The sequence below is a fragment of the Pelophylax lessonae genome (assembly GCF_965119305.1).
Source record: "Pelophylax lessonae genome assembly, chromosome: 10".
Lineage (NCBI taxonomy): Eukaryota > Metazoa > Chordata > Amphibia > Anura > Ranidae > Pelophylax > Pelophylax lessonae.
The window spans coordinates 117312984-117338226 of NC_138777.1; the positions used below are offsets into that span (position 1 = coordinate 117312984).

The following is a 25243-nucleotide window of genomic DNA, read 5'->3' on the forward strand; positions in this document are numbered from 1 at the left end:
ATTGATGAAAAGACGAGAAGAAAACTGGTCAGGGAGGCTGCCAAGAGGCCTACAGCAACCTTAACGGAGCTGCAAGAATAACTGGCAAGTAATGGCTGTGTGGTACATGTGAATCCTTTTCTTAGGAAGAAAAACATCCAAGCCTGGCTACATTTTGCAAAAAAACATCTGAAGTCTCCCAAAAGCATGTGGGAAAATGACTTATGGTCTGATGAAACTAAGGTTGAACTTTTTGGCCAAAATTTCAAAAGATATGTTTGGTGCAAAAACAACAGTGAATATCACCAAAAGAACACCATACCCACAGTGAAGCACGGTGGCAGAATCATGCTCTGGGGCTGTTTTTCTTCAGCTGGAACAGGGGCCTTAATCAAGGGGCTAAAGATGCAACCTATATGCTAAAGATGGTTTGCACCTAAATGGAAGGGGGTCTTTTGTGTTAGGGGAGAGGTTTATGGGAAGGCTGGAGGAGTTTTTAAACTAGGATTGAGGGGAGGGTGAATTTGATTATAATGGGGCAGACAGGTCAGACAGGGGTCAGCACATGAGACAAACAAAAATAAAAATTCACAGTTCAATTTGCTAACCAGTTTGCTTACCAACCTAATTAACCTGTCTAACAGTTTGCGTCAAAACAGGGGTTTAGTTAGCACACATTTGCAAATGCATGTGTAAGCTGCAGGGCCACTCCACGGCACCCTGTATTACCTGCAGTCCTAACTCTAGTAAATTTATGAGAGTCTTCACAGTGGAAGCACATGCAAGCTAATGGATAGATAGGGGGCAGGTGAGCCTGGAGGTGGGCCATCCCTCCTGGTGCCGTGGAGAGCAGTATGGGTTGAATTGTACATGGGTGTGCATAATACAAAGAGTATCATTGGAGTTTGTTATAGACCTCCCAGTATTAATGAGTAGGTGGAGACTCAGATCCTGGCACGGATAGAAAGGGCTGCAAGGGCTGGGACAGTGTTAATAATGGGGGATTTTAACTACTCAGACATTGACTGGAGTAATGGCACTGCTGGAACAGTTAAAGGGCAAAAATGTACAAACCTATTACAAGACAATTTTATGGTGCAGTTTGAGGCCCCCACTAGAAATGATGCTCTGATGGACCTGGTAATCCCAAACCATGCAGAGCTTATTAATAATGTTCATATAAAATAACATCTGGGTAGCAGTGACCATAACATGATTTAATTTAATGTTAGCTGTAAACAAAAAACGCATACAGGAAATACAAAAACACTTAACTGTAAGTTGCTCTCCAGGATTTAGACTGGGAGGGAATATTGGCATCGATGAGCACAGAACAGAAATGGGAAGTTTTCAAAAAGACTTTATGCAAACTCACTGCAAAATAAATTCCCATGGGTAATACGTTTAAGAGGCTAAAAATAAAACCTATGTGGCTCACGGCCAAAGTTAAAAAAGCTATAAATAAAAAAAAAGAGCTTTTAAAAAAATATAAAAATGAAGGAACACTATCATTGTTTAATTGTTACAAAGAATATAACAGAATATGCAAAAAGTAAATCAAGGACGCAGAAATTCAAAATGAACGACAGATTGCAAAAGATAGTAGGACAAACCCCAAACAATTATTCAAATATATTAATAGTAAAAAGGTTAGGTCTGAGCATGTCCAGAAATATATAGACAGAATAAGGGTGGATAAAGCGCCTGGACCAGATGACATCCACCCACACATCCTAAAAGAATTGAGCGCTGTAATTTCAAAGCCTTTGTTTCTAAATAAAAAAATAAATATTTTAAGCAACAGACAGCATGGATTCATGAAAGACAGAAGTTGTCAAACAAACCTGATTTCTTTTTATGAGGAGGTAAGTAAAACCTTGGACAGAGGGGTGGCTGTGGATGTAGCATACTTGGATTTTGCAAAAGCGTTTGACACAGTTCCCCACACACGGCTGATGTGTAAGGTAAAGTCTACAGGCTTGGAAAGATCAGTTTGCAAATGGATAAAAAATTGGCTAAAATATAGAATTCAGAGAGTAGTGGTAATGATCTTACTCTAAATGGTCTAAGGTTATCAGTTCTGTACCCCCAAGGTTCAGTGTTAAAACCCTTTCTTTTTAATATTTTTCTAAATGATATATCTGGGATTAAAAGTATCATTTTAGTCTTTGCAGATGACACCAAGCTTTGCAGTGGAATAACTTCTTTACAGGATGTCTCCAACTTACAAGCTGACCTCAATGCACTGTTTCATTGGGGGGCAACTATGTGGTAAATTAGGTTTAATGTTGATAGATGTAGAGTTATGCAATTGGGGGCTAAGAATATGCATGCATCATAAATATTAGGCGGAGTAGAACTGGGGGAATCCATAGCGGAGAAGGATCTGGGTGTTCTGGTAGATCATAAGCTTAATAATAGCATGCAATGCCAAGCTGCAGTTTCCAAAGCAAGCAAAGTCCTTTCTTGTATTAACAGAGGCATGGACTCCAGAGAGAGAGATATCATTTTGTCCCTGTACATTAGTAACACCTCATCTGGAATATGCAGTTCAGTTTTGGGCACCAGTTCTTAAAAAGGATATCGGGAATTGGAGAAAGTGCAGAGAAGGGTAACCAAATTGATAAGAGGCATGGAGGACTTCAGCTATGAGAAAAGATTAGAGGAACTGAATTTATTCTCTCTTGAGAAGAGGAGATTAAGGGGGGATATGATCAACATGTATAAATACATACGGGTCCATATAGTGAACTTGGTGTTGAGTTGTTCACTTTAAGGTCAACACAGAGGACAAGGGGGCACTCTTTACGTCTAGAGGAAAACAGATTTTGTCTCCAAATATGGAAAGGTTTCTTCACCGTAAGAGCTGCAAAATTGTGGAATAGACTCTCTCAAGAGTTGGTTCTGGCTAGCTCCCTAGATTGCTTTAAAAAAGGCCTGGATTATTTCCTGGGTGGACTTAATATAAGTGGGTACTAATATTTATAGGTAAAGTTCATCCAGGGAATATCAGATTGCCTCTCGGGGGATCAGGAAGGAATTTTTTTCCCCTGCTGTAGCAAATTGGATCATGCTTTGCTGGGGTTTTTTCGCCTTCCTCTGGATCAACTGCGGGTATAGGATTGTGTATATGGGATTGTATGGTTGGGTTTTCATTAGTGGTTTTTTTTCCATAATGGCACAAAACCTTCAGGCTTCTGCTAGAAAGCTGAACATGAAGAGGAACTTCATCTTTCAGCATGCCAACGACCCAAAGCATACATCCAAATCAACAAAGGAATGGCTTCACCAGAAGAAGATTAAATGTTTGGAATATGCCCACTGGATGGTCTGAACTATCCAACTTGCTATAGATCTTGAGGAAGCTTGTTTGCCCTTGTTTTTTCCACAGATGAGGACAAAAAGATGGTCTGACTGGCGGAAAGGAGCTGTAGTCTCCAGATATAGCCGAAGAGTTTCCCCCACGTCCAAAGGATGGATAGAATTTTCATCTTGAGATTTGAACGTGGGTAGGACAATTTCCTGGTTGACATGGAATACCGACATTACTTTCGGATTGGAGCCAAGCATCGGAACCAATACTACCCGATCAGGGAAAAACGTAAGGAATGGTTCCTTGTAACCCAAGGCACCGAGTTCAGAAACTCGTTTGGCCGAAGTAATAGCCACCAGAAAGGCTGTTTTCATGGAGATGTTTTTTAGGAAGAATGGATCCTTCTGATTCAAGGTGAGTGAGGAAAGAAACTCCAAGACCGTAGGAAGACCCCACTTAGGGAACCTGGGCTTTCTAGGAGGTCTTAACCTAGTAGCGCCTCTGAAGAACTGGCGAACCAGGGAGTGTTTCGCCCATGCAGTCCCAGTGAAGGCTGAAATGGCTGAAATTTGGACCCGAAGGGAGTTTACTGCCAATGACCGGTCCAGACCGGACTGGAGGAAGCCCAAAATATCCTGGATTCCTGGGTCAGAGACAGAGCTAGATCTGCTATCCACATAATCCTTGAAATTGGACCAGATTTTTTCGCAGACCTTGTTCGTGCCGGGTCTTCTGGCACTCATCATTGTAGTGATTGCCTCGTTTGGACAACCGAGCGCTTTCAATCTTTCCCTCTCAACAGCCATGCCATGAGATGAAGCTGTGCTGGGCAGGGGTGAAGAATAGGCCCTTGGGACAGAAGGTCCGGCCTGACTGGCAGAGGTATCGGGTCCCAACAGCTCAGCTGGAGCAACAGAGGAAACCACGGTCTCTTTGGCCAGAAGGGAAGAATCGCTATGATATGCACTCTCTCTGTCCTGAGTCTGTGAAGAAACTTGAAGATGACTAGCACTGGAGGAAACGCATAAGCCGTTTGAAAATTCCAATGATCCGTCAGGGCATCTACCCCGTAGGCCTGGGGATAACGCCACCTCATGTAGAATCTCTCCAGTTTGGCATTGCTTGGAGATGCGAACAGATCTACCTCTGGACGGTAACCTAGAGACATGACCCATATGAAGGTCTCTGGATGGAGTGACCACTCGTTGTTGTCCAGAGCAGACCTCGAGAGGAAGTCTGCCTGGACATTCTGGGCACCTGGAAGATAGGCGGCTGACAAGTTGGACAGATGTCTTTGAGCCCAATCCATAATTGGTTTCACTTCTTTCAGAAGAGAAGGACTGCGGGTGCCCCCTTGTCTCTTGATGTAGGCGACGGCTGTCGTATTGTCCAGTCTTAGGAGGACCGAGGCATCGGTCGTCAGATGCTGAAAGGCCTGGAGAGCACAGAACGCTGCCCGAAGCTCCAGCACATTCGAGACCACCCCGCATGTAGGGAAGTCCCATCTGCCCTGGGCCACCTCCGACAGGCAGTGCGCTCCCCATCCCGTCCTGCTGGCGTCCGAGGTCACGACCAACCAGGACGCTGGAACGATTGAATGGCAGTTTAAAAGATTCTTTCGCTGAAGCCACCAGGTTAAGCTGTCCCTCATGGACGTAGTTATCCAAATGAGGACTTCTGGATTCTCGAAATTCCACTGTTGGAGGAATCCCATCTGAAAGGGCCTCATCTTCCACTGTGCCCACTTCACCATGGGAGCCGTGGAAACCATGGTCCCAATTATCTTCATGCACTGGGACGCCCGGAGATGAGAGGCTGATAATGCCAGACGAATCCTGTTGCGAATTGTTGGAATCTCCTCTAATGGAAGGGAGATAGTGCCTCTGGAAGTGTTGAAGAGGGCCCCTAGGAAGACCAACGACTTTGTGGGTTCCAGATGGCTTTTTTCCAAATTCAGGAGCCACCCGAACTCTTGAAGGGTGGAAATTACTTGAGATCTGTGAAGCAGAATTTGATCCTGATGTTTTGACAGAAGGAGCAAGTCGTCCAAGTAATGGTAAAGACAAATTCCTTTTGCTCTGATCAGGGCTACTACAGCCAGTAAGATCTTGGAAAAGATTCGAGGTGATGTGGTAAGCCCGAAAGGGAAACAGGTAAATTGAAGATGCACCTGACCCACTGCGAATCTGAGAAATTTTTGCATTTCTGCTGCGACTGGGACGTGAAAGTAGGCATCTTTCAAGTCTATGGATATCATCCAATCCTCTGGCTGTACCACTTGCCGAATTGTAAAAAGTGTTTCCATCCTGAACCTCTCTTTCTTGATGAAGGTGTTTAGGTGTGTTAGGTCTATAACCGGCCTCCAAGAGCCGCTTTTCTTCAAGACCATGAAGAGCGGAGAGTAGATGCCTTGGAACCGTTCCGCGGTTGGGACAGGCACTGCCGCACCCTGGGCAACCAGAGATTCTACATATGTAAGAAGAGTTGACTTCTTCTCTTCTGAACGGGGTAAGGCCGTAGGAATGAAGCGAAGAATGGGGCTTCTGTCGAAAATCCACACATGTCCGTGTGATTACGGTTCTGACGGCCCATTGATCTTCGATCGAGGCTGCCCAGACGTGCGCAAATTGAAGCAAGCGTGCGCCTACCCGCACCGTCTGGACAGGCTCGATATCAAAAGACTTCGTCGCCTCTTGGCTTGCTGAAGATTTTCCTTTGGAGAACTTCTGCCCTGTAGACTGAGGGCGCTTCCAGTTCTTCCTGAACTCACGACCGGGCCTGTAAAAACGGGCCTCTCTGGCACGATCAGGATTTTGTCTGTTTTGAGGTCTTCTCTGATCTATCAACCGGCGATCCTGGGGAAGGAAACCCGATTTACCACCAGTGGCACGGGTAATAGCACTGTCCAGTTTATTACCAAAGAGGGAGGAACCCTCAAAGGGAATTTTGCACCAGGCCTGCTTAGAGGCAGGGTCGGCCAACCAGGGGCGCAACCACAAGGCGCGTTTGGCCGTGACAGAGGACAGCATGACCTGCGCCGCCAAGCGGATTATATCAATGGATGCCTCACCCAAGAAAGCCGTTGCCAGTCTCAACTCCTAAATGGCTGAACTCCTGGCCACCTCTTCGGAGACACTCTGATGTGTAGCCTCCACGCTGTCTACCCAGGCTTCCATTGCCTTGGATGTGGCTGCCAAAGCCAGAGCCGGCTTACACGCCATACCTGCGGAGAGATAAATCTTAAGATCTGTGTCAACCCGCCTGTCAAGAGCGTCTTTGAATGAGACTGAGTCTTCCAATGGCAAGGTCACGTGTTTCACCAACCTCATCAAGGCCGCATCCACCGTGGGAGCGGAATCTAGATGTTTCACCTTATCATCCTTAAAGGGATACATTCTGGAGACCTTAGATGACAAAGAGTTTCTCTTTTCAACTCCCTGCCACTCGTCTGTAATAATTTCTCCCAATTCCCCTAGGAGGGGAAAATGGGAACGCTCTTTTTTGAGATGTTTGAAGTATTTCTTCTGTTTGGCTGGGGACTCCGCTGGATCTTCCCATTTTAATGCCTCCTTAACCGCCTTAACTAGCGGTGGGACCATAGCAAGTTCAAAACCTACATTCTGGTCTGCCAAATCATCTTCACTGTCTGTAGAATCTTCTGACGGACGACTTGGTTGTGAAGTACCTGGCTCCACTTCATCCCTTGGGAGGAAACCAGGAGCCTCTGAAGAGTGACCCGAAAGCCTGCTGGAATCCCAATCTCTAAGGGATTCTTTTACAATGCGCCTGACCATAGCCTCCACTGGTTGTGCAGTGTCTTGCTTTTCCCTCAAAACCCTGGAATAACAGGTATCACATAGGGATCTATCCTCAGGGATACGGACTCGACAGCCCCAGCATGATTTCCCTGAACTGCGGTCAGAATGGCGGGATTGCCGCGATGCGACTGAACTGGAAGTGTGTTCATGTCGTTTAGACCTATGACCAGACTTTGATGAAGAATGCCGATGGGCTGAAGGAGAACGATCCTTTGATCCAGAAATAGGGCATTGGTCAGACCTAAAAGGGCTGAATAGGGAAAGAAAAACACACTTAGGCTCCATTCCACCAGCCAACGCAAGCAGGTAAGGGTTAAGAAAACTAGCTCACCTGTTGCGCAGGGACTGGCCACCGGGGGGTGGTGAAGCATCCATTTGCAGATAGAAGCAAAAGCCTGCACAGGAAGAAAGTAAGCATACATGTACTGACTTTCGTTTCCACACCATCCCTTTTACCCCAAATGGCACCTGGTTGAAAGCATGACTCACCGCTGAAGAGCAGAGAAACAGCACGGGGAAGCCACCGCAACGCCCGCAGACATCCCATTGTAAACAGGAATGACAGCTGCTTAAATCTCCCGGGCGCCGCAAAGCCACGCCCCAAACAACGCAATAGCGTCATAGGAGATCGGGAGCGATGCGCGCGCATGCGCAGACGACACCAGGGCCAAGCCTCATCCTGGACAACCAATTGAAGGTCCAGCGAGGCAGGGGGAGGAGCCTAAGCGATGATCTGGAACGCAGGAGCGCTCCACTGCACAAACAGGAAATGCAATGAAACCAAAAGAAAGTTTTATACTTTACCACCATGACGATAACCGAACAGTCTCAGGCCTGGATGAATTCATGCGTGTGTGACAGGACATCAGGGCCTATCCACTCAATAGCAAGGACGTATTGGCCATCAATGCAGCCCACCTCTCATTCAGGATTCACGGCATCTTCAGCATTTAAAATAATATTGCCCGGGTCCACCCGATAAATATCGAGATTGCTGGACATAAAACAGGAGGCATCCGACATCAATAAGGTCCACACGCCACCAGCTCGCCTGAAACCGATAGACGTCCTATAAGGTAAGACTTCCTTCTCGCAGGAGGAGGACGAAAAAGGAACACGGCTCCTGGTATGCAGCAAAGATTTATGGGAGTGGGGTCCTATAGGGTAGGAGAGGAGGCGGAGCCTACCCATACGTGTGCTGCCATGGAGTCTGTCAGGAAAGTATACTTTTTTGAATTTTAATGCAAAAAACCCACAACAATACATAACCCATTGTTTTGGTAAAATATCAACAATGATGTTGTGCCGAGTAAATAGATAACAAACATGTCAGAGCTTAAAATTGGGCACGCCCAGGCGACAAATTAAGTAAATTTTACTATCCATAGGCAAAAAATTTTAATGGTTACTGTACTACTTTAGATTTACACAAGAGGTTTGGTTTGGTGATAGAATTACTGCCCATGATCTGACGTTTGTGGTGACAGGACAATTGCTGTTTGCGTGCGTGCGTGCAAGACCGTTAAATGCATTCAACTTTGCTCAAAAGTACAGGGCACCTAACATTTGTTTTATTTATTTTTTTTAACACTGAAACTTTAAATGTATTATCATTTTTTTTTTTTTTTTATTGTTGTCAAAAGGAAAGTAAAAATCCCTTGTGACAGGTACTCTTTATGGAGAGATCTGGGATCCTCTGCCATTAAAAGCATTTGATCACACCAAGATTGGTGGGTAGTTAATTAAAGCTTTTGGTAGAGAAGACAAGGAACGTTCTGTAGGTTGCGCATGATATTTACATTTGCCGTCTATGTGGTACTAGTTCTTGAAAATCTAATTTTTTTTACACTGGTATGAGCTTTAGGTGACTCCAATGTAGTTATTCCAGTGTGGGTTTATAGAGAAGGATTAGACTTTTATGATTCTCTAGTGGTCAGCTCTGTGAATGGGCTGGCAAACCAAACTGCATATTATGGTTCCAACTTCTTACCCTCTACAGGGAAACTGGACACAGTAATAAGATTTTGATAACACTGATGGCTGTCTCCGATGAAAATCCTATCACTAAGTCATATTAGTCCCCTTGTAAAGCATAGACAATTAGCGAAAGCCAAATTACCTGCTGGACAGAAGTACATTTAGAACAGCATGCAAAACCTACCTCTCTCTCTGCGCATTCTTTCAAGAACCTCATTTTTGTCTGCAAGGTCAGACTTTAGAGCAGCTTCAAGCTGAGCAATCTGAAGTTTTAACTGTTGCTCTCTTAACTTTCGTTGTTGCTCTTGACTGTTGCTCACCGTGAAGGCACTGCAAAGAAGAAAAAGTATAATTGTGCAAATTTGTATTTATCTATGGACTCTGTAAAATGGATGCTGTCAGCCAGTTAATATACTATACATAGGATCATAACATTATTTAGCTCCCCACTAATTTTCAGGCTTAGTAAAACAGTTACTTCTTTCAATAGTGTTTCTATTTCCATTCAGTAAGCAGCATTATGGTGCTAAGTGTGTGGGAGGGAGTGTCAGGGGTTAAAGGCTAAATTCACAAAAAAAAAAAAGAAATATATATATATATATATATATATATATATATATATATATATATATATATATATATATATAGTGCATTTATAAAGTATTCAGACCCTCTTCATGTTTAAATTTTGTTTTATTGCAGCCTAATACTACAGTTTAAATTCATATTTTTTTTGCTTAGTCTACATTCAGTGCCCCATAATGACAAAGTGAAAACAGAATTTAAGAAATGTCTGTGAATTTATTAAAAATAAAAAACTGAAACATATCACATGCACTTGAGTATTCAGGACCATTTACTCTGTACTTTGTTGAAGCACCTTTGGCAGCAATAACAGCCTCAAGTCTTTTTGGATATGACGCAACAAGCGTTGCACACCTGGATTGGGGGATTTTCTGCCCTTCTTCTTTGCAAAACCTCTTGAGCTCAGTCAGGTTGGATGGGGACCCTTGATGGACAGCCATTTTCAGGTCTCTCCAGAGATGTTCAATGGGGTTCAAGTCGGGGCTCCGTCTGGACCACTGTAGGACATTCACAGAGTTTTCCTTAAGCCTCTCCTGTGTTGTCTTGGCTGTGTGCTTAGGATTATTGTCACGTTGGAAGGAAAACCTTCGCGAACCTACCCAGTCTGTGGTCCTGAGTGCTGGATTTTAATTGAGGATATTTCTGTACTTTGCTCCATTTAGCTTTCCCTCAACCTAGTCTCCCAATCACTGCTGCTGAAAAACACCCCCCACAGCATGCTGCCATGTTGGGATGGTATTGGGCAGGTGATGAGTGGTGCCTGGTTTCCTCCAGACATAACGTTAGAACTGAAGCCAAAAAGTTCAATCTTGGTTTCATCCGACCAAGGAATCTTGTTCAAAACAGTCAGAGTCCTTTAACGGTAACACAGTCAAAAAACACAACAGCACATCCTTAATAGACTGAGGAAGCCTTACAACTTCTGAAAATGTTGAATTGTTGTCTGCGCTGTCCTGTCCTACTGACAAACCACCCCTGTATTTCCTGTCCAAGAGCAAAGGGACAGTTAAGGAAAACCTGAAATTTTTAAGGACACCTGCACCTTTCACCACGACAGTGGTGACCCCTCCGTGGTGTTTACATGATCAGTGCAGGGATTTCCACCAGTGCAGATGGTGCCTGCACAGTAACCTTCCCTATTCTTAAATGGGGTTATACTTCTATAATAGAGATTATAGGAGTATAATCCCATTCAAGTACAGTATATAGGGAGATAGTGCAGCACTGAGAGGCAGGTACATACCAGGGCTGGGGGGGGAGGGGTTCTGGCTTACATTAGCTTAAGGAACTGGAGTTTTTTTTTTTTTCTTATAGGAAAGCTATAATTATGATTTAAAGGTCACAGTAAAAATGTGGTTGTGTATAAGGATTAGGTGAACTGTTAAGCATTGAAGTTAGGAAAGAGTGACGTTTGAAGCAACACCCTAGCCTAAACTGTTTCTATCCCATCTGCTTCTGCCTCTGGTGCTTGGTAGAAACTGCTACTCTTCAGTTTTCTTAACCTCTGCCTTTACTCTGTGCTTTCAAATTTTCATTGAAGGACTTCCTTCCCGTCTCCAACAAGATATACTGGCTGTCTTTGACACACCTCTACACTTCAGCAAGTGTCAATCACTGTTGTTTTGTCCTATGTGGTGCACACTTTTTAAAATATTGCATATGTTGGCCACTGAAAAAAGGAGTAGCCCTTGTTTTTGGAAACAGGTACATGCTGCATTTGGTACTTTCCAAACTTTCCTTTGCTGTTTCTGTGCAGATTTTCTTTCTTTTCAAACCAAATAAAACCAACACAATATAAATGAACCCTAAAATCTGCATAGCTATAATTTTTTTTTTTTTTTTTCTATATAGCCAGTCCCAGTTTTATCAGTGCCTCAATACAGTCATTAAGCATAAAAAAATGAGACCGCATTTTTTAAAGACTGCTATTCTGATATATATGCAGGCTACCCTAGTCTCCTGACATCTTTAAGAAAATGCTATGCTGGAAACAATGCTACAATGTCAAGCAATCACTTAAAGCCTAAGTTTACTTGAAAAATATAAAGAATAAGCACAAGGGACATTAGATACCTTTAACGATGTGTCCTTTGTGCAGCTATGTCCTCATTTAGCATCAATCTTACTCCTATGATACCCAACCCCCATCCCTGCCACTGTAATCTTCCGATGCGGGAGGTAAAATAGAACTAAGGAAGCTGTGACAGGCACTCATCAAGAGAGTCTTACTATGCCCGCCCTTTTGCACTCACCCCCTCCATTCAAAAAACCCATACAACAGCTCCCATGAATGAACACATTGAAAGGCCAGCCCTCTCAATTAATAGATCACGTTAAACTCCACTTTCAAAGTTTAACTCCAGCACTTCAAGGTCCTGTGCCACTAGACATCCAAGTTGAATGATGACGATCATCAGCCAATCCACTGTTTGTGGGCCCAGGAAATGTGCAATGTACCACAGTACTCCTGGATTGAGCGACATTCACATGTCAGTATGTAAGTGCCACTCAGTGCAGGAGGTTGTACCACCGCTGAGGAAAAAACATGCTTTTACCAGACCAGCTGTAAGACTTAGGCTGGGTTTCCCTGCATCCAATTCACATGTCAGGAGCCTGTGGCCGTCTCTCGAAGGAGCCTGTTCACACCGCTCCGGGACGGCTGCGGAGTGAATGTCAAGGAGTCTGTGCATCGTCTGGTCTGTTTCAGGTCCAAATTCAGCCAAAAATTCAGGCCGAAATCGGACCTGAAATGGTGAACAGGGACGCACATATTTTGCACATCTCTGCAATACATGCACATTTCCCAATGTTTTATTCCTTTAGACATGAAAAGTACAGAAAAATAACTTGATGCGACAGAAATATAGTATATCCCAACTTCCTGTGTATTTTTATATAGTGTATTTTTGGCACTGAACTACAAAGCATGTTTTGTTAGCCCTGCCTTCTTCATCTCTATTGATGAAAAAGTGACAAAGAATATACTGTGTCTTTTTTATACCACCCTCCCTATTCCCCCCCTCCAAACCCCTCCTTGTCCACAAGCTGAAAGAACAGGAATTTATAAGCTCACAAAATGTACATCAAAAGAAATGGGTATTTTTTGAACTTCTCAAAGGGAAATTATGAAAAAACATTTGAATGTCATATTTTGCAGACCAAAAGAGAGCAAATAAGTGAAGTTCATTGTTAGGGCTTACATACACGTTAAGAGCCTGAAAAGATTGTTAGTGTTATTGAAACACAATGAAAGCATATTAAACATAATTTAACTTTTTAAACCCATCTTCTGCCTTCTTTCTCATGTAACCAGCCAGTACATGATGCTAAACTTTAACTGGTGCGCAAAGTGCCAAAGGAACTTTAAGCAGCATTAAACCCAAAAACAAATATTAATATATTGCAGCTTACCACTTTTTGGATTTGGTGACTGTATTAGTTTTCCTTTTTTTTGGGGCTGTTTTCCAAATATGTTACTGGGTGATCCAGCCAGTAACACACACACTGTCTTAAGGCTGTCAGCTTTCTGCATGAAGTAGTAAAGCAGTCTGGCGAGAGGGTCATACTAGGCTAGCAGATTTAGATGGATTTGACTAGACCAACAAATTGAAGATGAACACCAGCTAACACTTTTTAACCAGCAAACCGTTGTTTTTTTTTCTTGTCCGGACAAAAGTAGAACATAAAGAAAAAAAGCTGACAATTGTAAGCACCCTTGTCAGTGTTAAATGGTTTTTCTCAACCCTCTAACCCAGGGTTCTCCTAACTACGGCTCTCCAGCTGTTGCGGAACTACATGTCCCATTAGGCATTGTAAAACTCTGAAATTTAGAGACATGACTAGGCATGATGGGAATTGTAGTTCCTGAACAACTGGAGGGCCATAGTTTGGAGACCCCTGCTCTAACCGCCTCTTTGTTTAAACATCTTGGTCTGTTAGTAAGTTGATAAATAACAGACTAGCTGGCAGGATCACCAGGTGAACAAAGGCAACGAAAAAAAAAAGAGCAAACTAATTCAGACATTCTATTTAAGAATTGATAAGCTGTAATATAATAAATTCTTATTTTGGTGTTTAAAACCTCCTTAATGAAAAGAATGAATACACTTCACTTTTTTTTTTTTAATTTATTACATGGATTACTTCATGAAGGCACATAGCTAAGTATGTCGTTTGTGTAATAGTTGAAAAACTCACTAATCTAAGATGCTTTTTAGTTAAAGAAAATGTCATTTCTTTGTTTCTTACCCTATATTTCTAAACAAGATTTCAGCCATGAGCAGATGTCAACTCCTTGAGCAAATTGTGCTGAATGTCACACATAGTTTATTTCCTATGGCAACCATCTTGTAAAAGTTTCATACTTCAAATTTATTTATTTTTCTAAAAAGACAAAAATGTACTTGCAAACAACTGCTGATGTTTAAGAGTTCATAAGTTAGATGGTAGTGACACACAGATCACTTGCCCTAATGTTTCAGGAATTAGGCAAACATATTCTGTTCTGCTGCTTCTTAAAACCAAAGGCGCCTTGCACAGCCTGCGGTTAGACAAGATGAAAGACTTTGTGGGATGATCATGGGAATGGCCTTAATTTAGATTCCCAACTATGTGGAGTTAAAAAAAAAAAAGTTGGCATAGGTTGCTCACTTTGTGGGGCTGCTGCAGTAGGAAATAGTATGTATAATACATAGCAATCCCAAATCCAGTCACTGACATAACCACAGACCAGTAAACTGTGCACCAGGATCTTCAATTGCCACCCAGCATCAACCAGAAACCAGTGCTGGGCTAAAGGGTACTCAAATTTGTGTTTATAATGCTTAGACAAAGTCAAAGGAAAAAAAGTACCACATTTTAAAGGGATATAAATTTTAACCAGAATTTACCCCATCTGCTTCAGACATCTTCATGTAATAAGATGGGAATGGTCTCCCTTCCCACATCCCTTCATCACTACACTTTTTCTTAATGATTACAGAGAACTATTTGAATGATTGTTTCACTATATCAGAATCAGATTTAGCAGAGTTCACCAGCAAATAGTAACATAGGCAAAATCTAAAATTTCAGCTCCTGGTAAAAACATACAAACATACATTATGTTATAACCAATACCCTTGAAAGGGATCCTCTGCTCACTGAGCAGGTGGCTAATAGGATTGATGTGGAGGGGTAAGTCAGGATTATCAGGTAGAGATATTTACTGTAGTCAGAGGGAGTGGTAGGGACTCACAGAAAAGGAAGGCCAACCGTGGGTTTGAGCACCCTAACACATCTGCCAAGTTGGGTGAGGTTGTGGGGGTGGCAAGCTCAAGGGTGGCAGCCTACCCATAACAGCTGGGTGAGCAGCCCATCTAGTAAAGTGGTGAGGGTAGTGCAGGTAGGCCTAGACAGTTGGTGGTAATAGGGGATTTTATAATCAGGACTGATAGAATAATTTGTTGCCAGGATCACCTCAACCAAATGGTTTGCTGTCTCCCTGGTGCCAGGGTTCGGAATGTGGTGGACTGGGTTGATAAATTACTGGGAGGGACTGGGCATGACCCAGCTGTCTTGGCCCATGTTGGAACTAATGACAGAATACATGGAAGGTGTCATGCAAAACACAGGAAAGACTGGGAGGATTAAAGAACTGAATGGATGGCTAAAGACCTGGTATAAGAAGGAGAGATTTGGGTTTCTAGAGAACTGGGGTACAACCTATATGCTAAAGATGGTTTGTACCTAAAATGGAGGGGGGACTGCTGTGCTGGGGAAGAGGTTTATGGGAAGGCTGGAAGAGTATTTTAACTAGAATTGAGGGGGGGGGATTAGATTATAATAGGGCAGACAAGTCAGACTGTATTGGTGGGTTGAATGGGGGGAAGGATGGGAGGAGGGCTATTGCAGATAAGAAGGTTTCCATGTTACAAACAACCATTGGAAATGGTCTTATTTGTACTAAAATAGAAAATAAACAAAATCCGTGTGCAAAATGTGACACTGAATTAAAGTGTTTTGTTCCCCAAGTCTGCCAAGCAAAATAGGTGTGCTGGAATCTTTAGTGCATGAAGAGAACTATAATTTAATTGGTATTGCTGAATCCTGGCTTCATTCTTCACATGACTGGGCTATTAATATTCCTGGCTATGCTTTCTTTCGGAAAGTCAGGGTAAAACGGAGGGGTAGTGGTGTCTGTCTCTATGTGAGACACGATCTCAAAGCGAGTGTGAATGAGGACCTAGTTGATGGAGAGTGTGATGGGTGGAACTGCACATCAGTGTGAGTACTACAAAGGTTATTATTGGAGTTTGTTATAGCCTACCCAATGTAAATGAGGAGGTGGAGACTCATCTCCTTGCACAGATAGAAAGGACTACAAGGGCTGGGAGGGTGATAATAATGGGGGATTTTAACAACCTGGAAATTCACTGGAATAGGGACACTGCAGGTACAGTTAAAGGGCAGACATTTATAAACCTACTACAAGACAATGGCACAGTTCATAGAGGTCCCTACTAGGAATGATGTTCTGCTGGACCAGGTAATCTCAAACCATGCAGAGCTCATCACTAATGTTCATATAAAAGAACATCTGGGTAGCAGTGACCATAACATGATTTCATTTAACGTTACCTTTAAGTAACAAACACATACTGGAAAGATAAAAACACTTAATTTTAAAAGAGTAAATTTTCAAAGGATGAGGGCTGCTCTCCAAGACTTAGATTTAGACTTAGAGGTAATATCGGCATCAATGAACGCAGAACAGAAAAATGGATTTTTGTAAGATCTTACCGTAAAATCCTTTTCTCTTAAGCTCATTGACAGACGTAGTCTTCTTGATTCTCAAGAGCTGGGTTATGTTGTCTCCGCAGGAGTAGGACTAGGCAGAAAGACAAAACGTTCTGGCTCCACCTTAGGGGCAGTCCCTGAGGGTATATCCTCCCTCTCTCTGCTACAGGGAATCAGTTCTGTTTTAAAGCAGTACAGAGAATTTAACCCAACCCAACTCAATGATAGAGGGGCGGGTACTACGTCTGTCAATGAGCTTAAGAGAAAAGGATTTTACGGTAAGATCTTACAAAAATCCATTTTTCTCTATCGCTCATTGACAGACGTAGTCTTCTTGATTCTCAAGAGCTGGGACATCCAGAAGCAGTGCCACAAAATGAGGGGTGGGATTGACAGAATCAAAATCCAATCTAGAAGGCCCAACCGGAGCCAACCAGAAGTATCAAAGGACTCATCGAGTAAACAGATGAGACCTACCCCACAAATCCTCGAGGTAGACCAACAGTCTCCTCAAACAGTGGCCTGCAGGAACCTTGCAGCCAGAAGAGGCATCTGACGATGCCATCACATAAACCTTATACAATATTGTAAAGGTATGAACCGACTACTAAACAGTCGCCTAGAAAACCTGAACCACTGACGCCTGATGGCGGAAGGTCCAGGAAACTCTAAGCGCCCGAGTAGAATGCGCCTTAACAGGGAACGGGGGATCCCGACCCTTAGATAAAATAAGCCTATACCACCGTCTGTCTGATCCATCTAAAGATGGTCGCAGCAGAACAGGCAACCCCTTCTTAGGGCCATCCGTGATCACAAACAGTGAATCCGTCTTACAAATTGAATCCGTAGTATTCAAGTATATCCTGATCGCCCGAACTACATCCAAGGAATGCCATGCAAATTCTCGAGGATGATTGGGCTAAGGACATAGGAAGGACAATACACTGTCCTTATTCAATGAAACTTTGAAACCACCTTAGAAGGAAGGATGGATTCGGATGAAGAACAACCTTATCCCTATGAACCACCAGATCTGGGGAACAACAGTATAATGCAGCCAGTTCTGACGCCCTGCGTGCAGAAGTGATAGCCACCAAGAAGACCACCTTCTGGGATAAAGTAGGCAAGGGAATCTCCCTGATATTTTCAAAGGGAGGTGTCTGAAGAACCGACAGCACCAAATTAAGATCCCAGGATGGTAACGGCGCGTGCACTGGCAGAGCCAGGTGTCGCACCCCCTGGATGAAATTCCGCACCAAGGAATGAGTAGACTAAAGCTTCTGAAAGAAGATAGCAAATGCTGAAACCAGACCCTTGATAACACTCAAGGCCAGCTTCTGCTCAACTCCCTGTTGCAGAAAGCCAATATTCGGACTACCGAATAAAGATGTAGATGGAACCCAAGGGATTCACATCACACAATATAAGACTTCCATGTACGATGATAATCTTTCTGGAAGTCGCTTTCCTTGTTTTAACTAGAGTAGGAATAACTGAAGCTGACAATCCCTTGTCCTTCAGCACCTGGGTCTCAATAACCAGGCCGTTTAAAACCAGCGATCGTAAAGCAGGATGGAAGATCGGTCCCTGAGACAGTAGATCCTCCCTGAGAGGAAGTCTCCACGGGACGTCCGCCATCAGTCTGACCAAGTCGGCGTAACAAGCTCGACGAGGCCAGTCCGGAGCTGCCAGGATTACTGGAATTCCTTCCTCCTCTATCTTGCGAAGAAGTCTTGGCAGTAACCCAAGAGGAGGGAAGGCATACATTAGCTGGTATTGCCCCCACGGGGCGATCAGTGCGTCTGCGGTTTCTGCTAGAGGATCGCGGGAGCGAGCCACGAATCTCTGAACTTTCCTGTTGAATCGAGATGCCAACAGATCCATATCCGGGGTGCCCCATCGTAGGCACAACTGGTGGAAAACGTCTGGATGGAGGGACCATTCCCCCTGATCCAGAGTCTGACGGCTGAGATAATCTGCCTGCCAATTCTCCACCCCCGGAATGAACAACGCAGAGATTGCTGGAACAAATCGTTCTGCCCAGCGAAGAATGCAAGCCACTTCTTTGGCCGCTCGGACACTCTTGGTGCCCCCCTGGTGATTGACATAAGCCACGGCCGTGGCGTTGTCCGACTGGATCCGAACCGGGCTGCCCTGGAGCTGCTCGGTCCAGTGAATCAGACAAAGTCTGATCGCTCTCAGTTCCAATACATTTATCGGTAACCTGGATTCTTCCGGGGACCAAAGTCCCCTGGACAGATAACTGACCGAGAATTCCTCCCCATCCGGATAGACTGGCATCCGTGGTCACTGTCGTCCAATATATTGGCAGAAATGACTTTCCCTGGCTGAGCATCGGAGACCGAAGCCACCAGACCAGAGACTCTCTGGTCTGTTTGCTCAATCGGATCTGATTGTCCAGGGATTCCGGATTCCGATTCCATCTGAGAGGAATCTCTTGCTGAAGAATTTGGGTATGGGACTGGGCAAATGGGACTGCTTCGAAGGAAGCCACCATCAACCCCAGACCCCTCATGCAAGTCTGAAGGGAAGACCAGCTGTTGGTGGACTGCTGATTGAATCTTTCGGAGTTTCCCTACCGGAAGAAAAAAAACTCTTGTCCTGACTGTGTCTAGAATTAGACCCAGATATTCGAGCCTCTGGGTGGGAACCAGAAATGACTTTTGCTGGTTCACCAGCCACCCGAATTCCTGTAAAGAAATCATAGTAATTTCTATGTTTTGTAGCAAGGTCTGAGGAGACTCTGCATGAAGCAGAAGATCGTCTAGGTAACCTAGAATCGATATGCCTCTTTGGCGCAGAAGTGCCAACATTGGGGCCAACACCTTCGTGAAGACCCGCGGAGCCGTGGCGAGACCGAGAGGTAACGCCACAAACTGATAGTGGTTCTCTTCTACGGAAAAACGTAGAAACCGCTGATGTCCTGCGAAAATGGGAATGTGAAGATATGCGTCCTAGATGTCTATGGACGCTAGGACATCCCCTGGATGCAGAAAGGCTGCTACTGTGCGAATGGACTCCATTCTGAATCTTCTTATGTAGACAAAAGAATTGAGTGCCCTTAAGTCCAGAATTGGACGCACTTTGCCCTCTTTCCTGAGTATTGTAAATAGGTTTGAATAAAAACCCCTGAAAGTGTTCTGTCCAAGGAACGTGGACTACCACTCCTTGTTGTAGTAAATCTGTGACTGCTCTCCACAGATCGTCTAAACGATCCGGGGATAGTCGGCTATTGGAAGGGAAGAATCGCGCTGGTGGGAGAGATCGAAGCTTGATCTTGTACCCTGACCTTATGACTTCGCAAACCCATCTGTCCGGGATTCTGGAAAGCCATGGATCCGGGAACCGGCGAAGACGTCCCCCCACCCCAGTTATGGGTGGGGGGCGCACCTTCAGGCTTTGGACGGTTTATCTTCAGGTCTAGAGGGGGCGGGCTTTTGCTTGCCCGACCAACGACCCCTGACGCCTCCTGCAGGAGCTTTGGAGGACTTAATTTTTTCACCCGCGGGACGAAAAAAAAAACCTCTTGTGAGCAGAAAAAGAAGGCCCTCGTCTTTGACAAGTTCCTTTACCTTTAAAATTTTGCGGTAAAAAGGTGCTCTTTCCACCCGTGAGATCCTTAATGATCTCATCTAAGTTGGCTCCAAATAGACGCTCTCCTAAAAAGGGGAAATTAGCCAATGCTTTTTTGGAACCTTGGTCGGCTAACCAACCTTTTAGCCACAGTGTACGCTTGAGAACCACCGCTGAGACAGATGCTCGCGCCAATAATGAAGTGGCGTCTAACGCCGCATCACACACAAACTGTAACCCCTGTATCATCTGTTCCAACAAATCTGATACCGCCTGAGGGACCTCTTCTAGGTCCCGGCATAACCACTTGGTCCATACAGTTACAGCCTGCGAAACCAGACCAATAGCAATTATTGGTCTGAAAGCTGATCCAATCAAGGTAAACATGGTGCGAGACATAGCTTCTATCTTGCGATCCACTGGATCTTTAAAAGACGGAGCGTCGTCTAGAGGAATAACCGTGGCTTTATTCAATCTAGCAATTGGTGAATCCACCACAGGTGGTTCTGTCCATTTCTTAATGAGGGTTTCCTCAAACGGATAACGCCTGTTAATGCGTTTAGAAATAGTAGAAATGCGTTTTGGCAGACTCCATTCTTCGATTGGATTACCAAAACATTTGGGCAATGGAAAAAACCTTCGCCACTAGATGCGTTTTTAGTCCCAAAAGGGATTTCAGTTTCAGCTATTTCTGACGGAATACCCTGTAATCTTAAGGTCTCTTGAACAGATACCATGAGTGCGTTTACCAACGCTTCCTCTCTGGCTATGGCTGATGCCGAAACATCCTCCTCACTGTCTGAAAAGACAGTACACGAGACACCAATACCAGATGAAGTACCTGCAACTACAGAAATAGGCTCAGAGTCTGAATCCGAGGTTTCAGATAATAAGGGGTTAGGCGGGGGTCGCTTACTTGCGCCCTGTCCCTGACAAGCCACTTCCACCCGGGACACAAGCTTCCATAATAGCGGACAATGATTTAATCGTCAGTGGGGTGCTGGAGGATCCCGCAGACCCCTCGAGGGGATCCGGAGGAGATACATGAGTGGCAGGGTCCATGATAATTCAGGACACCTTTGCCAGAAAACACAAAAAAAACTTTTTTTTTTTTTTAAATAAAAAATACCTCTTTTTTTTTTTTTTAATTTTTTTTTTTTTATGTGTCTCCCCCTAGCGCAATAGCGCCCCTCAGAGTACCTGCTTCTCGATCCCACAGAGAGAGAGAGGGACCCCCAAGGCTCACCAACCGATGCAGTGAAGTTTCCAACCAACCGCAGTCAGCGTCTGTCTTTACAGACTGGAAGGAGCTGTTGCTTTTTCCCGGGTAGAAGGACGTGGCTCCGCCCCCTGTGTACGCCTTCCGGCGTTCCCAGCTCTCCACGAGGTAGCTGGGCTCATGAAACATGGCCGCCCCCATATAGGAGACATTAGACTCCAAAAACATGGCGGCCGGCGTGACCTGAGGACATGCATGCACCTGGTCTACGGCAAAATGGCGGCGGACCGCCGAAAACGTTTTTCCCAGCACATCCACCTGCATCTCTGCTGAGTGGCGATTGATAGATCTACAGGAGATACACTACAAATAAGGTAGGATTATACCTCCTATGTCTGCTGTAATGCTACAGTCTGCTGGGTAGAGTGTTAGCTCTCAAACCAAGTCCACTTCCCACAAACACATACTGTTATTTACAAGGGGGACTTTTAGTGTCAGATATATACTGACCATGTATGGAGGGGCCCATAATTCATACTGCCTCATAACGAGGAAAGAAAAAAGGGAACGTTTACTCACCATACCGAACCGACAGGCACCCTCTCTTCACAATACCCTCTCCACCGGGGTGGGGGTTTGTGGACCACTCCGGACGCCTCGACTCTCAGGTTCCTGGCGTCCAAGCGAGACTTTTAACTCGCAAGGTCAGTCCCTCCACTGGGACTCCGTCGCGGCCGACCCAGCGCGGAGCTCTGGTCTGCACGCGCTCGTAGGCAGAAACCGGGGTGACCACTGGATCTCAACATCCAGCCCGTCGCCCGGCCCCGCATACTTACTTGAATGTGTCGCGGCCGACCAAGCGCAATGCAATGGTCTGCGCACGCTCGTAGGCCGGCTGGGGTGACCGCTAGTGTCGCCCAGTCCGGCGTTTTTTGCTTGAAGATCTCACAGGAAAAACACTGGAGAAAAAACTACCTAAAAAATATTTCTTCTAAAGAAAAAAATCTTGCCAGGACCAAAAAGATCCCAGCAAGGAGCTTAGGTCCTTACTCCTGACTAGACAGAAAAAAACTGATTCCCTGTAGCAGAGAGAGGGAGGATATACCCTCAGGGACTGCCCCTAAGGTGGAGCCAGAACGTTTTGTCTTTCTGCCTAGTCCTACTCCTGCGGAGACAACATAACCCAGCTCTTGAGAATCAAGAAGACTACGTCTGTCAATGAGCGATAGAGAAAGGGGAATTTTTAAAAAAGACTGTATGTGAACACACTGAAAAATAAATTCCCATGAGCAATAATTTTAAAAGGCTAAAAAAGAAAAAAAATAGCCAAAGATAAAAAAGCTATAAATAATTAGAAAATAGCTTTTAACCACTTGCCGACCAGTCACGTAGACTGTACTGCGGCAAAGTGGCTCGTTATCGTCCAGCGACGTAGACCTACGTCACTGGACTCCTCCCCCTGTGGGCGGCACGCGCCGCCGGAGGCTCGCTTCCGCTGTATTCAGTTACAGCGGGAGTCAGGCCAGGGGAGGAGCGGCGGTGATCACCGCTGCTCTTTCCCGATCGTCTGGGTCGAGTGTGGAAATCCTTAAGTGACAGGCAGGGTCAGATTGCAGGGTTCAGCATAGCTGAACCTGCGATCTGTCCCTGTGTCACTCAGTCCCCTCCCCCCATACACGTTAGTAAGCACCAGGCATACATTAACCCCTTGATCACCAATAAAAGTTAACCCCTTCCCTGCCAGTGTCATTTTTACAGTAACAGTGCATATGTATAGCACTGATTACTGTAGTAATGTCACTGGTACCCCCAAAAGTGTCAAAAATGTCAGTCAAGGGTCCGGTCTGTCTGATCGCCGCCATTACTAGTTAAAAAAAAAAAAAACAATAAAAATTACATAAATTTCCCGTAGTTAGTAGCTGCGATAACTTTTGCGCAAACCAATAAAAATACGTTTATTGAGATTTTTTTTACCAAAAATATGTAGCAGAAAACAAATTGGCCTGGAATGATAAAAAATTTTGATTTTTAAATTTTTTTTGCGGGGAATTTCATATAAAAAAATTTGAAAAATATTGTTATTTTTTCAAAATTGTTGCTTTTTTTTGTTTATAGCGCAAAAAGTAAAAATCGCACAGGTGATCAAATACCTCCAAAAGAAAGCTCTGTTTGTGGGAAAAAAAGGACGTAAATTTCATTTGGGTACGGCGTTGCAAGACCGCGCAATTGTCAGTTAAATTTGCACAGTGCCGAATCGCAAAAAGTGGCCTGGACGTAAGACAGCAAAATCCTCCGGTAGTAAAGTGGTTAAATAATAAAATAAAAAAAAAAAATAAGAAACACTATCATCATTGAAATGTTACAAAGAGTATAACAAAATATTTAAAATGGAAATCTTGGCCATAAAAATTCAAAACAAACAACAGATTGCAAAAGATAGTAGGACAACCCCTAAAAAAAAAAGTCTCCAGATATATCAATAGTAAAAAAGGTCAGGTTTGAACATGAAGGCCCATTACAAAATAATCTAGAGTGGGTGACTGGGGACAAAGAGAAGGCAAATTTATTAAATACCTGTGTAACATGTTTTTTTTATTGTTTGTTTTGTTTTCCCCTTTTTATTAGTTGAACGAGATTCACTTGTGTCTTTTTTTCAACCAGACTTTAACTATGTATTACAGTGTCCTAATAAGAGAACAGTCAGTACCACACATCCCATCAGGTCCTAGCTTGAGATCAAATTTAAATTCAACCAAAACAATGCCATCAGATCTATGCCATTTGAACTCTCCACCGGAATCAAACAATAATAAACATACTACTCAAATTATACTTTACTGTGAATGGTATCAGGTGCTAAAGAGCAGAGGGACCCACATCATTACCTGGTCTCTGTGTGAACAAAGAAACCTTAATGGCGGTGGAGAAAAGATGGCAAGGGGCTTAGACTGCAATAAGGAGCTGCCTGAATGAATAATACTTGATTAAAACCAGCCATATTAATAATCTAAGGGCTCTTTCACACGGGCGTTCCGTATGTCCGTTTTTCATCCCATCCGTTTGCGGATGAAAAACGGACATAATGTATCTCTATGTAAATACGGATGTCATCGGATGATCATCCTCTGACATCCGTTTTTTGTCAGTTCAGTTCAGTTCAGTTTTTTTGAACGGAGGAGAACCCTATTTTTTCTTCCTTTCAAAAAACGGAACTGAAGCAAAAACGGATGTCAGTGGTGTCATCCGCAGACATCCGTATTTACATAGACATGCATTATGTCAGTTTTTCATCCGCAAACGGATGGGATGAAAAACGGACATACGGACCGGATGACACAAGTGTCATCCGTGTCCGTTACAAAAAAAAAAAAAAGGACCTGATCGGGCAAAAAAAAAGGAACGCCCGTGTGAAAGAGCCCTTAAGGAATCCAGCATTTTATGGATAACTGCTATTAGAATTGAGCTCTTTAGACAGAAATCTCCTTTATCTTAGCTGTAAAAGAACTGTTCTAGCTGTAAAAGAACTATTCTAAGTACTACCGTAAGTCATTTATTTTCTTTAGCATTTTCAATAAAACAATGTTTTTCCTACTCTGTTGCTGCATTTCTAGAAGTCTATCTCCACCACAGAATATAACTTAGCCTAACAGATACCATTGCTGACTGCCTAATGTCAAATACGTTCTTTGCAAACTGTGTTGTTAATTAACATGCTATTGTGGAATTCCTAGGCTTAAACAATTTAAAATACTGGAGAGCAGTGATGATACAAATTAGCATTGTCACAAATGTTTTCTTATCACTTACCAAACTAATTACCATTGAGACACAGTGTGGGACAGTGAAATTAAATGATATCCCCCAGGAACTTTTTGTTTAAACTTTATGAGACTTCAAATTTGTATCATTCATACAACATTTAGAGAGCGGGTAAGGGGTTTAGAAGAGTGTTTAGTGTTTATAATTCATATTTCACAGTAA

The 25243-nt window shown here is 43.8% G+C and overlaps 1 protein-coding gene across 3 annotated transcripts in view; it reads right to left on the reverse strand.

Moving 5' to 3' along the window:
* The window catches only part of RPGRIP1L (RPGRIP1 like), a 478852-nt gene that overhangs the window by 247365 nt on the left and 206244 nt on the right, over positions 1 to 25243 (reverse strand). For all 3 annotated transcript variants that reach the window (XM_082269857.1, XM_082269856.1, XM_082269855.1), the window contains exon 10: positions 9272 to 9417. In XM_082269857.1, the coding sequence (XP_082125983.1) occupies positions 9272 to 9417 (146 nt within the window). The remainder of the gene's footprint in view (positions 1 to 9271; positions 9418 to 25243) is intronic.